The sequence below is a fragment of the Sphaeramia orbicularis genome, chromosome 20 (genome assembly GCF_902148855.1).
Source record: "Sphaeramia orbicularis chromosome 20, fSphaOr1.1, whole genome shotgun sequence".
Classification (NCBI taxonomy): Eukaryota; Metazoa; Chordata; class Actinopteri; order Kurtiformes; family Apogonidae; genus Sphaeramia; species Sphaeramia orbicularis.
Genome location: NC_043976.1, coordinates 25696877 through 25710644, shown reverse-complemented (window position 1 = coordinate 25710644; position 13768 = coordinate 25696877). Strand labels below are relative to the sequence as shown.

The window sequence follows — 13768 nt, the reverse complement described above, 5'->3', positions numbered from 1 at the left end:
TTATCCATGCTAGACCTGCAGTGTTGAAAAAAAATATATATATTTCAACTCAAATTCGTTGTATTGCATTCAGCTTGCAGAAATTACTGCACAACTATTTTTTCTAATCAAAATTCTGACATAAATCAAGTTTGTAATAAAAATTCTCATGGGTCTGATTGCATGATTATTTCTTGTTCTGTGACTATTAATCAATATTGTTTTTGTATTGGCCAAAAACCAAATAAAAGTTCATTTTTTGGAAGCTGAAAAGTCAAACTTTATGTCTCACTCTGTCATCAATGTTAAAATGAACTGATAATTAAAAAAAAAAAAAATCATTATTGGCTCAGCTTTTTGCAGATTAGTTTTAATTTCAGTGCAGCATAAAATCAACAGACAGTGAGTTGTAATGAAATAAAAGTGGCTGCAGTGAGCTCTACACTAAATTTATCATTATATGTGCCACTTTTTATTAATCTTTAAGACCCAACATTATCTTTAACATTTCATTAGTCAACCAGAAACGTACAGTACATGGGCTTAGTTATCCATCTCACTGACACAAAATGACTTGATGAAGTTTATTGTTCGTTTTCAGCAGTTTTCCATGCACCACATCTACAATGATATATTCCACCAAGCTGCAGTGTCACAGAGTAATATTAGGATAAACAGTATGTCCTTTATTTTTACTTCATATACATCCAGGAGACCCTCTTACGATGAGCTGAATCTGAAGGGCTAATGAGCTATCATGAAGCTGACAGGAGTGGGACAACATGAAACCACACTCTGAAAGGTGCAACTGTTGCTGCTAAATGCATTTTTCCCTCAGTGTGATGCCTCGGATTAGCAGTAGACCACCTTCACTGCTGGAGGAAACTCTGTCACAGTCCACGTTTGAGGTTTTACTTTCAATCATAAGTGATTCTAACAGCCAAAACAGAGCAGAGGGTCTATATTGAAATGCTACACTTTCCTAACCACCACCACCTTTTTGTATATTTCATTCATAGTCTGTCCCCGATTTTCTTGAGTCCTGGTTTTACTAAGTCACCAATTGGCAGCGTGTAATACATGCCAATTCTATGTGTGTGATGCATACTCCTGACTAAAACAGAAGAGCATTTTTAATAATAAAAAAAGTTTCTTATGAGAGACGCTCAGTAATAAAATCTTTAAATCTCTGTACGAAAAAAACATTTTAAAGTTATGAGACAGTGTTTGGACAGTGGAAATGAAACTCATTCATGTCTGTATGTGTACATCATGACTGGAATTGTCTGTTTCATGTGTAAGTTAGCGACTAACATGTTACTAGCTTAAAATGAATTGTTAATGTGTCCTATGATTGCTGATGATATCTTGATAGATGCTCCTGGCCTTCTGTCCCTGATCCCACTTGATTCAACATTGTTTTGACAGTGAAAGTCAGTTAAAAATGCAGGTATTATGGCAATTTGAAAAAGAAAAAAAAAGTACTCAGACAGACAGACAGTAATGTACGGAGATGAAACTGAACTTCTGAATTAATTGATTATCTTTAACTAATCAGAAAGTTGCACAGATATCGGTTCATGATTTGTTAGTTTCTTTAATCATCTCCACAGACAAACTCATCTGAGCCCCTGAGGGATGATTAAAACAGAATTTAAATGTGTGACCGTACTGTGTAACTTACTGAAATAACAAAAAGTATGTATTTTTGCACTTCTTTAAATATATTTTATGCAGTTTTGTGGTTGTCAGGGTTGAAAACTATCCATAAACTGACCCTTTTCCAGAAACCTCGGTCAACATGCACTGTCCCTGTAACTTGATACTGTATAAACGAATAAAAATATATATGACTGTTATAGAATTTGCTGTGTGCGCTGGTCAAATTCAAGCAATGCAAGAATTACACTTAAATCCCATTTTCTTTACCCTCAATCTTTGTTGTTCTTGTGGTGCAGCTGAAAAGCAAACACAGATGAGCTGAGCTAATTTGTGGTTTCTGAAGTTTTGTTTCTTTACTCTCTGGATGTTTTGGTGGAAGAGTACATACAGATGAAGCTCAGGTTGAGGGTAAAGCACAGAGTGGGGGGCTGCACAGAGGTTTTAAGGCCTCAGAGGTGATGAGCTGCGAGGCGGTGAGGTATATTTTAGTGTGGGGAATGAGTTTTCTGGGAAGGTGGTGATGCCAGAGCAGTGAAAACACATAACTACTCTAAGTGCACACAATGAACTGCAGCTAGCGTGATTACAGTCAGTGCCAGACGAATACACAACACTGTGTCAATATTTTCCTGACCTGCAGATAAAAATACAAGACTATTGACATATTGTTCTCCCTCAGAGGTTTTCTTCACATCCTTGCCGTGGGGTCATCCACAAAACAATCAAGTGATGAGCAGCAGAGAAACCAAAGCTATTGTCTACAGGTTATAATATCAGTTGTGAATGTTTTCTTCAGGGAACAGCTACAGCAGACTGGGTTTTATAGTGTACGAGTCGCTGTGAGCAGTCGAGATAAACACGCAGGAACCATCAGACAGGAAGGGAGAAAACCCCAAACACAGCTACAACTGAAAACAGTTTCACAAGTCAGTCCTCTCTGAAGATGCTACGCAGGATTCATCCACCAGCGTCGGTCTTACTGCTTCCATCAGGTCTTTATAATGACGCTCCACAGCACGGTTGGATCTATTTACAGTTTTACAAAAGCAGAGATTAAACTGGACAATAGTGAAATTTTGTGGCAGTGCAGATGGGCTATGTTTGCAAAGGAGCAGTTCAGATGTACAACAAAGCAAGGTATAGATGGAAGAGAAAAAAGGATGACAAAAATCCTGTTCAGTGTTGCGAGTGTGATTTGGATATGATCTGCAAATGAAAAGTCTGGGTCCTTAACATGAACAAAGTCTAGCTGATGTGGTTTAGATTCAGGTGGTCAAACTCGCCAGTCTGCACTGCCTCAAAGCATAGCCAAAGCTTAACAGTTATGTGTGGAGTGTGTGTGGTTTGGTAGTACAGGTGAGAAATCAGCAGTGGTTTGTGGTGGAAATGTTGTTGTTGTTGTTGTTGGTTGTTGTTGGTTGTTGCAGATGGAGGTGGTGGTCTCTGGTCTGTTTCTCCTGGTTCTTGTTTAAACTGAACCTCCCAGCTTCTCCTAAAAGCAAAGAAATGACACAGTGGACTCAATTTGTGTACCACTTTTGTGTAAAGACACAATAGTCAGTTAACACCTAAAAATAGCAATATATCTAAACTTAGTTCGAACCAAAAATGCATAATGATATGAAATTAAACAGCATCCATTTGCAACATGATCAGACTATCCACAGCTCTGACACTCTATTTCTATCCTAACAAAAAAAGTTGCATCAGACGCAGACTGATTTTACTTTGCCACTGCCATGGTGATTCATTTCTTAGTTTCTTGTCACATTTGTTGCAAACAGAAACCAATGACCAGTTAAAGGGTAAGATTTACAAACCAGCATACATCTCATAGAGTATTAAAAAACATGTCAAAATGAAGGATTTTTATTCTGATAATTAGTGGAATATTAAAGTGTTGGAGCCAATGCATTTTACCAATGTCAAAGGTGTGGTACACCTTGAATATGCCACCAGTTCATCACAGGGCTAATTGAGAACAGTTGATACTTAAGAACATAGATATTTTTTCTAGCAGTGTTGTTTATGGAGTATTCATCAATAAAAGAAGCAATCAAAAACAGTAGCACTAATGAAAACTCTCAGGCTGGCTGAGAAATAGACCTCTTAAGCGTCTATTACTGATGTCTGTCTCAAATTGTTTTATTTAATGTCCCTGTCTAAACTTAAACTTTAGAGAGCCCTCACAGCCCCATTCTAAACTAAATGAACTCTGTTTGAAAGGATGTGTGTCCCTACTGGGCTACTGGATGTCCAGTTTGCTCGGCCCGACGCTGGGGATGAGCTGGGAGGATTCGGAGGCGGCGCTGTACGCTTGGATCAGCAGGTTCTTGTTGAGGTCGCCCACCCCAGCCTGTAGCTTTGGGTAGGGGGGTGTTTCGGCACCTTGACGCTGTCCGCACCCTTGGGCATCGAGGTCCATCAGCTGCCCCAGAGGGCAGCCGTTACTCTCACCGTCTGGTCCCTCGGTAACTGGTGAAAACTCGTGAGCACTAGCCTGCTCATCTCTGGACACTGGACTGATGGAGACAGATGGAGAGCTTAAAGAAACAATGACAATGACAAAACAACAAAACAATGACAGAGACAGTGTTTAATGTAAACTAAACGATTAAACAAAAGCAAACAGACTTTAACTAAATCCATCTTTTCTTCTTCCCCTTCTGATGTACCTGAAGTATAACTATGGTCCTGTTCACACCTGGCATGTACACATTAACAGTCAAGTACCACTGTGAGTTCACCCACTATGCATTCAGAAGTGGTCTCATACTTTTAGCAGTCTGCACACAATTATGCCCTGGGCCACACTGAAGGACTGCCTACTCAGCCCATGTCCTCTATATAAGCAAATGATGAAGCTCTGCTGTGCATTGCTTTCTCTTGCTGCATGTGGTCTTTGAAAAAAGAAATTATGTATATGTTTATTTGTATATGGAGAGAGGAAGTGAGATTGAGAGATTCAATCACAAGCCATTAGTAGAGATCCATTCCAGTGTGAACTTACAGCTGTTCATTTAATCACATTCCCCAAAACGTAACGCAGCATCAATAACTGTAAACAGGGACTCTGTGAGATCAATGGTAGCAATATGGTTTCTTTCGGTTTTTGGAACAAAACTGATGTTGAATTAAAAAAAACAAAATCAACCACATGATGACCTGCAGGATGAACAGAGGCTGATATAAATATATGATAGAGATAATAACATCTCACCTGACGTCCATGGACTGAACTCCATCAGACAGCTCGTCCACACAGATCTTATTCTCAAGGGGTCCCAGCAGGATAATGGGGGCTTCAGCTGGAGTGGGAGCATCCTCCTCTGAGGCGACAGCAGCCTCAGATCGGACCTCAGAGGCTGAAAACACACAAAGTGGCATCATAGAGATTTAGAAATACTGCATGTCTGATCCAAACAGACTGAAAACTGCAGACACTTTGAGTTTTAAATCACTACAACATCATCATTATCATCATTATAACTTTTCATTACATGCTGCAGCATTCAACTTTTCAATAACTGATACTTAAAGAGGCAAACAATAAAAAATAACTGCACAACAAAGATACAAACAGACACTGTAAAATGCAGTATTTTAGGTCAGACAGTTCAAGAAATGCTGCAGTACATTTTCAGTCTGTTACCGCCAATGACCATGGGGGGGTGCTGTTTCCTTGCCTGTTTGACACTGCTGAGTCACACTGCAGCTGATCACATTCAGTTTAATACTAAAGTAATTAAGAGACGGATGAGATGAAACAGGGTTTGGAAAAAACATGCTACAGCAGAATAAAACAAGTGATGAGGGAAGAGAAGTAAACACCTTCTGATGAAGCAAAACAGAACTAACAGTTATAAAAATGAGAGAAGATGCAGAAAATGAAGTAAGCAGGGAGAAGTATTTACCATTTTGCCTACAAACCAACAAAAATATTTATTCTGATAGTACTAAATGTGCCCAAAATATTAAGTTGACTCTGGATTTGACATATTTTTTCCATTTGTTTTGTTATTTGTGTTGATTATTGTATTATTAGTAGTCAGAAGGTATAGGTCAGAATCAATGAATCCCAATCAACACTGCCAGTTAATCAATAAAACAAGTAGCTCTTTAAATTACAACTTCATAATATCACTCTTATTTGTGAAGACATCTTAAAAATGATCATCTACTATTCAGCTCTACGTGCAGTTCCAGAGCATTTCCTCCTCAATTTCCAAATAATTTCCACCTCCAAGGAGCGCCAATCTGGCCCTGGCCAGATGTTTGTTGGAAAAACTGGATTTGTTTTTCATTACAATCAAAGAAAACCCAGCTCAGGCCTGACAAAACCTCAACACTGAAATGTAGCTGAAACAATGTCTACTCATGACACAATGTTCAAACAATGTTTAATGATGGCTAGCTATGAAAAGGTTCATAAGTGTAGAGTTATAGTATATAATGTATAGTATAGTATATAGTATAGTGTATAGTATATAAGTATATAGTAATCAGTGTTTGTGAAATTTCTCTACTGCACTCATTACTTTCGTTTCTTAATTTACTATCATTACTATTGTATATGTCATTTAGTCACTTTAACACATTTTTTTTATATTTTCTATCTTCTCTTTATCTTTCTATTGTATTTTATGTTTATTGTCTTGTACATTTGAATTTCCCCCTTGGGGGATTACTATCTTATCTTATCTTATCTTATTTTGACCAGACCAGTCATGGCTGATCAGGTTTTCTTGTCCCCCACCTTTCTGGAAGGAAGTAGCAATGCAACATCCAGATTCTTACATCTAGGACATATACTGTACTTGCGGGACTGAGTAAAAATGGTATCTCCAAAAGATCTTGTGTGCAACAAGCATAGAAGGCAAATATAAAATACAGGCTATAGAAAAGTGCTCCTACTGCTTAGTTTGTTTTTCCTGTTATTTACGTATTTATTTTTTGCTTTTTTACTTGCCCAACAGAAAGAGTCTAACATGTCTGTACGTGTGCATAGAGGATGTGTGCGTATGTATATATACTGTATAGATCTATCTATCTATCTATCTATCTATCTATCTATCTATCTATCTATCTATCTATCTATCTATCTATCTATCTATCTATCTATCTATCTATCTATCTATCTATCTGTCTGTCTATCTGTCTGTCTATCTATCTATCTATCTATACATGTTGATCATGTCTATCTAGGTCAAACTGATCTTGTGTAGTTTGTCACTTCATGTTGGTCTAGTAATAATGTATTTTAGTAATCATGAGATTTATTTACCTGGCAGTTTAAGTTAAATATTTTGGAAGACAGCATGTGTATGTTAGAAATATGAGAAATACCTTAGAACTCTGATCTAGAATTTCAAGTAGCCCTGGTTTTCCCCATTTAGATGCTCATAATAACAGTTCAAACGATAAAACGATGACATAATAATAATAATAATAAAAAATTTATTTATAGCGCTTTTGATCAAAGTGCTTTACAAAACAACAACAATAAAATAGTAAGAGCACAATGAAAACAAATTCAATAAAATAAATACAATTCAGTAAAAGCAGTTAAGAAGAAGTTAAAATCAGTATAAAACTGAAATAAAACACCATAAAACTCACACAAAATAACTCAGGACTCATATACAGCAAGTGGGTCCTTAGCGTTGCTATAAATACCTCAATAGAACATGCTGCAAACTGTTCTACCGAGTTGGTGCACTAAAAGAAAAAGCCCGCTCCCTGACGGACTTAACATGAAGACAGCGTTAGCCTAGCTGTCATCTCCATCATCCTCCATGTGCAGATTCTTCAGAACAGTTTATGGAAACTCTGAAACTGTCTTCTCTCATGAGCTCTGCTGATAGTTCTGCTTGTTCCTCACAGCATTGCAGCATCACATGACCATGAATAATCAATCCACTTAACGCAATTAATGAGATAATGATTTAAAAGTGCACGAGCCTCAGGTGTGACCTAAAACAAGCAAACTGTCACTTGATCAGCATAAGCCAATATGAGTAGTTGATCACCATTTTCCACTGTACCCTTACTATTAAAGCATTTTGTGCCTGAATTTAACATTCACCTTGGGCAGCAGATGGAGGCTCCACTTCACTCTTCCGTGTTCGTTTCATAATCTCCTCAATTCTCTGCAAAAGACACATACACATAATATTCAGATTCATTAAGAGGGAGATTTTCACCATGTAACTGGATTGTGAAACATGCATCACTTGTGAAACAGATGTGACAGATGTACTGTACCTTCTTCCTCTGCAGCCTCTCCTGCTCCTCCTGGATGTGCAGCAGCTCTCTCTCCTGCCTCTTCCTCTCCGCCTCCTTCTGGGCTCGCAAGAAGGCCTCCTCTCTCTGAAAAACATCCATCCAGTTAGATTTTTTACTCACAACACACTTAATGTTGCACGTGTTCTGAAGGCTGACCTCTTTGTCCAGCTGATCCTGCATGTCCTTCCATCTTTGCTCCTTCTGTCGTCTCTCCTCCTCCTCTCTGCTCCTCCTCTCTTCCTCCCTCCTCACTCTCTCCTCCTCTGCCTGCTGTGCTGCTCTCTCCTGACGCTCCCTCGCTTCCTGCAGCCTCCTCTGCTCCTCCTCAACCCTCAGTCTGAACAAACACAGGGGAGCTCTGATCAATCAGCTGTCAGTCCAAACCCTGGCTCATGTTTATTTAACATATATGATGACCTGTCATCGGCATCATCTACATCTACTGTGTCTCCCTATATTTGACATTGGTTGGTTACATCAAATTGTTTATTTGTCTCATTTTTAACCTGTTCTATCTTCAATTTTTTTTCTTTTAATTTTCAGGAACAATAGCCTTGTGTTGCCTCCTGAAATGGGTTGAAAAATCAAAACCGTCCAAAAATTTTTTACACTGTAAATAAACTAAACCATAGTTTAGTTTAAACCAGACCACCTTTTCATCAAATCAAAGTCTGGGGGGGGTTCACATTTGTTTCACACTTGTCAGGTAGGTTCAGATCAAACTGTTGGACCAAACAAGGTTGTGAGTAAGCATCCTTGATCTAATGTGATTTTGATTCTTTTCTACACATTTCAAGTATCTTTACAGTCAGAGTTGTACTCATTTTTGAAACATTTTTTAGATAAAGCGCAGAAACATTGACCTATTTCCACAATATCAGCAGATTTGATAGAACATGACCAAAAAGACAAGCCTTTAATAAATATTTAACTCACTGTCAACAAGCACTTCTTAAAATCTGTGAAATATAATATTCACTTACATGTAAATCACTAGAACAATGTTTAGTTTTCTAAATTAAAACTGGAAAGCTATGACTAGATGGTTAGATTTCGCTCTAAATTATTTGTGAAAATATCTTAAATAATGCACTTGTACAATCTTTTATTCATGGAGGCATTAAGTCAGAGCCCTTTACAAAATCTCCTCCTGTAAGAAGCGCTAATAGGGAAATTGTTCACAACCACAAAATGATTAAGTTTCTCTTTTTAATTCTGAATTTTCTTCTATCAGAAATATGGGTTTTCTTTCTTCTAATGATTTTAACAGTGATAAATTGTAGTCAAGATACTGGTTTGAAACCAATTCTGTGTCACACTTTTAGCCAACTTCCTTTCAAACTCATCACAAAACAATTCCTTTGGAAAGTGATGATGAATCAACCTAATTTACATGAAATTATACCACATTTTTGGATAAAATTACATTCAAGCATTTAAACCAAATGGTTCAAAATGGTTCAATTTTGGCTCATGAAGATAACAGAGCTCATCTGCTGCCATTAAAAAATTGGAAACCGTCTCATCCTGTCACTTGAGATGAATTATCATCCTTTCTACTGACAATAAATTATCACAAAATATTTATGACAGTTATTGAAATGAACTGTTTTCATCAACGTTTTTATCCTTATAACATTTTTGGCCATATCGCCCAACCCTAAATGTAAATATTCAACATATTAAATCTGATCCAGGAACAGACCTCTCCTCCTCCTGCCGCTGTCTCTCCTCCTGCTCCTTCTGTATTCGGGCCAGACGTCGTCTCTCCGCCAGCAGCCTGGACGCCTCCTCGGCGTCCGTTGTCCCACCAACACTCCTGCCTGTGGGCGTCCCAGGAGACTCTGCGGACAGACAGAAACAACAGTTACAACTGAAGTTCCTCAAATCTGTTGCCCAAAAATATGTAGGTATCTTGAGGACTTTTGGTTGTGGACAAAATCAGACATTTGATTTAGAAACATTGACTTTTTTCCCCATTTTCTGACATTTTATAGACAACAACCAATCTAAAAGAAAAATAAACATGTAGAAAATGAAAATAATTGCTAGTTACTGCTTACTGATACAGTCACCTAAATTACTGAACATTTTATATGTTCTTCTTGTAAATTTGTTTGAACATGATGCATTCAAGAGCAGCTGCACATTTACTAATTGGGAAAATGGCAGATATGAGATATTCAATATGAGTTTATAAATCCATTAGACACATCTCCTTACCTGCATTCAGCTCTCTGCTGGTGGATTTAGGGATTTTCTTCTCTGATGTCTCAGATTTGGTTGATTTCCTCTCTAAGGTGCTGTGACCTTTGATCTCAGTGTGACCCCTGTCGTCAGGTGTGCCAGGAGTGGTGGCCCTCTGCCGGAGAGGGGAGGGGGGGTATTGACCAGGGGAGCAGGGAGACTGGGCACGACTCCTGTTTGACCTCACCCTGGAAGCCAACAAAATCACTTCAGTTCATCTGGTGTGTGTGTATTTTTATGTGTCTATTTTTGTGTTTCTGTGCTGTACCGTTTTGGTGTTGCCGGGCCCTTGCTGTTGGCCCTGAAGGAAGCACTACGGGCAGGTGTATTTGGACCCTCCCCCTGTAAATCACATGATAATATAAGTTAGGACCACATTTTCATTCAGTTTATTGCGGTGTCCACAATAATACAGATATTTTGCAAAAGTAGGATCATCTAACAAAAAGAATACAGGAAGACTGAACTATTGTCCTGGGTGGACGTCTGTGTGATTTTCAGGTATTGGTACTTTACTTTACAACTTAATTTTTATTCCCTATATTTTAAAACAACTACCTTTACTTTCAAAAGAAACTTGTTATTCTGGTTTTAATGCAAGGGGTTGTGATTATTTTTTGTATTGATCATAGTGAACCATCAGAATATCTAGAAGGATTTCAACCTACAGGAAGTGGACAATAACAGGGAAAAACTAACCCTTGGTGGACAGAGCAGTGCACGTCACATGACAGATAATGTAGAGCATTTAACCAGACTAATCAGACCTAATAAAGGTCCTAAAACTAAATGGATGATGTGGCATTCAGTTACATGAACAGCCAGGAGCAATGTGTAAATATTTCAAAAATAATAAATAATACTTCAGACCACAGACTTCTATACTTCTGTGTTAGTAAATAATGCATATACATTTGTGATTACTGGTAAATCTTTAGAAAATTATTGTAATGTCCCCTGTGTATTTGCATGTACTTACATATATGAAAGAGTAGCACAATGAACAACACTTACTAATGTGTCCTCTCTGTTCTGAAACCTCTGCTAGAATGTGTATCTGGTGAATTGTCTGCCTGTACCTCTGTATGTGTATGAGGAGTCTCACAACCCTACCGTGGGTGTTTTGGCTCTGGACGTTTCTTCGGGGAGTCCAGCGATGCTCCTGCGGTTGGAGGAACTTCTGTGTGATCTGTGATTGCTGGAAGAAGCTGTACGATGGGACATAACGGACACTGACATGTCACAAACAAACAAAAACCCCACATAACACAACACCACACAAACACAGCAATGTTAGATATTATGACAAGCTAAAGGCTTGACATTCAAAATTTCTGGCAACATGCTCACAAAACATAACTATAATAAAGGTTACAAACAGAGCATTTGTTTACAGATTTTGCAGAGCTGTTTGACTTCAAGTGTGCAGCAGAGGACTTAACCTCACTGAAAAATTGCTTCTAAGCTGCATTCGATGCCATGTTAAACAGTCCAAGAATGTTACAAGTTACAGATTATAGGAGCCATTTTCATTTTATTAGTAACTTTACAGCCCCATGCAGCACTTCTTTGAATTGTGTTAGTAATTGAGTATATTTAACTGAGGAAGATGAAAGCAGTTTCATGCGCTGCTTATTGGATGAGGCATGATACACAAATGTCACACAGATATTTAAAGGTTAAAAACATGCATCCAGTCTTGAAGTGGAAATTTAAAAAAAAAAACAGTCTCTTTTTATGGCAGATAGAACTTATCAGGAGCTTTTAGTTGATGTAAATATTTCCATTTTGCCCAAATGTCAGTTACGCCCACATGGTTCTCACCCCTTGATACCTTTACTATTGATACAAACATGACCTTATGTATGGTAGGATATTCTGAACTGGTGTAGATGAATATAAACTGAGATTAGAATAAGTTTTTTGCATGCCACCAGTAGCTGAATTTGCTCAACAGTGATTGTTGATCTGTGAAAAGTTTAGGAGCAAATCCTGGTGGAAACTCAGTCACATCTGAGTGTAAGGGTTCTCACCTCTCTCTGGGGAGTGGATGGCGGCTGAAGAGTTAGACAGCTGTTTGTTGATTGGCTGATCCAAACCAGGCGGAGACAGGAAGTCCCCAACTGACAAAAAAAGATGACACATTATTGACACATACAAGAAGGTGCTGACTTGTAAGGTAAAAGTCAGAGATACAACGAACAATTCGTGCCTGATCCCAGAACGAATACACCATCACACAACAAACACAAAACTGCCGCCTCACAGGCAGAATAATCCTACGGATCGATGATCTGTGCAGGCAGCTGAATGAATTAACCTTGGTGATGTAAGAGAGAAATGAAGCAGCAGTCTGCTTCATCATCATATGGAGGGTGATGATATTGAGGTAACTGCTGCAGTGATATGAATAGGGATGTAACAATTACCGGTATAACAATAAACCGCGGTAAAATTGCAGACGGTTAGTATTACCATTTAAATTCTAATTATCATGATAACTGTGTTTGATTACCGCACTTTTAGGGGAAAAAACACCTATGTAAAGATATGCTTTTATGTTAAGATATGCTTTTTATTATGTTATTTGGAACCAATATTCACTTTTAAAGTCTTTGAAAAGGTTTGTTAAGCATCTTTGTGTTATTTATGCAATAAAGTATATGCATTTTTCAAATCGGATTTTATATTTTTTTGTGTGTTTTCTGGCCTTTTATGTTTTTATAATAGGTTAAAGTGAAACAAACAATAAGCAGATGAGATAGATGAAGTCGTGCTGAAAAAAAAAAAGATACCAAACATGGGTATAGTAAACATTTCTTTATATAGTATATAAAGGCAAAATCAAAAGTACTGAAAAACGGCCAAAATAGGCTCAGACCACCAAGGGTTAATATTTGAATGTTTCTGCCAAGAGAAAGTGCATTGTGCCAATTATTTTATTTTTTTAAAAAATACAACTTGGTTAAATCAGTTCAGTGTGTATTAGTACTTTTTGAACATTTTGAGCACAATTTCAATAATACCGCGATAATAATGATAACCGTGATAATTTTGGTCACAATAACCGTGATATGAAATTTTCATATCATTACATCCCTAGATATGAAACTGAGGGAAAGTACTGTACAGAGCAGCTGAAGGCATCATGACAACATCCACAGAGGAGCATGTGGCATGTGGCATAATTCACGTGCCCAAGCTGCCCACAACTGCAAGAAAAAAATATTGTGGCTTCCAAGTTCTGTCTTTAGACTATTTTAAAGTCCTTGTCAAGTATTTCCTGTACCACATTGTAAACTCTAACCTCTTGATTTAAGACATTGATTTTCTTCATTACATGTGACACAACTAAAAATTAGAAATATATTTCAATGAGGTAAACATGATTTAAGTCCCAAAATAATAGATACTTTTTAATGAATATGTCTTATCCTGGTTTCAGATCACTGCTGACTACCTGCACAGGTATGATCCAGCCAATTAATGTGACAGAAACACCAACAATGGCAGCAAGAGTAAGTGTCTCACTTCTGGAGTGATGATGAACAAGAGGTAATGAAAAAATTAAGCATACTTTTATATTTAGAAAATG

The 13768-nt window shown here is 37.7% G+C and overlaps 1 protein-coding gene across 6 annotated transcripts in view; it reads right to left on the bottom strand.

Annotated features, from left to right (window-relative positions):
• Nucleotides 1-552: 552 nt before the first annotated feature.
• Nucleotides 553-13768, bottom strand: part of map7d2b (MAP7 domain containing 2b) — a 29261-nt gene continuing 16045 nt past the window's right edge. For 3 of the 6 annotated variants that reach the window (XM_030123339.1, XM_030123342.1, XM_030123344.1), the window contains 11 exons: nucleotides 12207-12296; nucleotides 11287-11405; nucleotides 10442-10515; nucleotides 10150-10361; nucleotides 9632-9770; nucleotides 8083-8263; nucleotides 7906-8010; nucleotides 7727-7790; nucleotides 4862-5006; nucleotides 3883-4184; nucleotides 553-3133 (listed from right to left, as the gene is read on the bottom strand). In XM_030123339.1, coding sequence (XP_029979199.1) covers nucleotides 3887-4184; nucleotides 4862-5006; nucleotides 7727-7790; nucleotides 7906-8010; nucleotides 8083-8263; nucleotides 9632-9770; nucleotides 10150-10361; nucleotides 10442-10515; nucleotides 11287-11405; nucleotides 12207-12296 — 1427 coding nt within the window. In that variant the 3' untranslated portion in view covers nucleotides 553-3133; nucleotides 3883-3886. The remainder of the gene's footprint in view (nucleotides 3134-3882; nucleotides 4185-4861; nucleotides 5007-7726; nucleotides 7791-7905; nucleotides 8011-8082; nucleotides 8264-9631; nucleotides 9771-10149; nucleotides 10362-10441; nucleotides 10516-11286; nucleotides 11406-12206; nucleotides 12297-13768) is intronic. The other 3 variants (XM_030123341.1, XM_030123345.1, XM_030123340.1) reach the window with 2 other exon arrangements.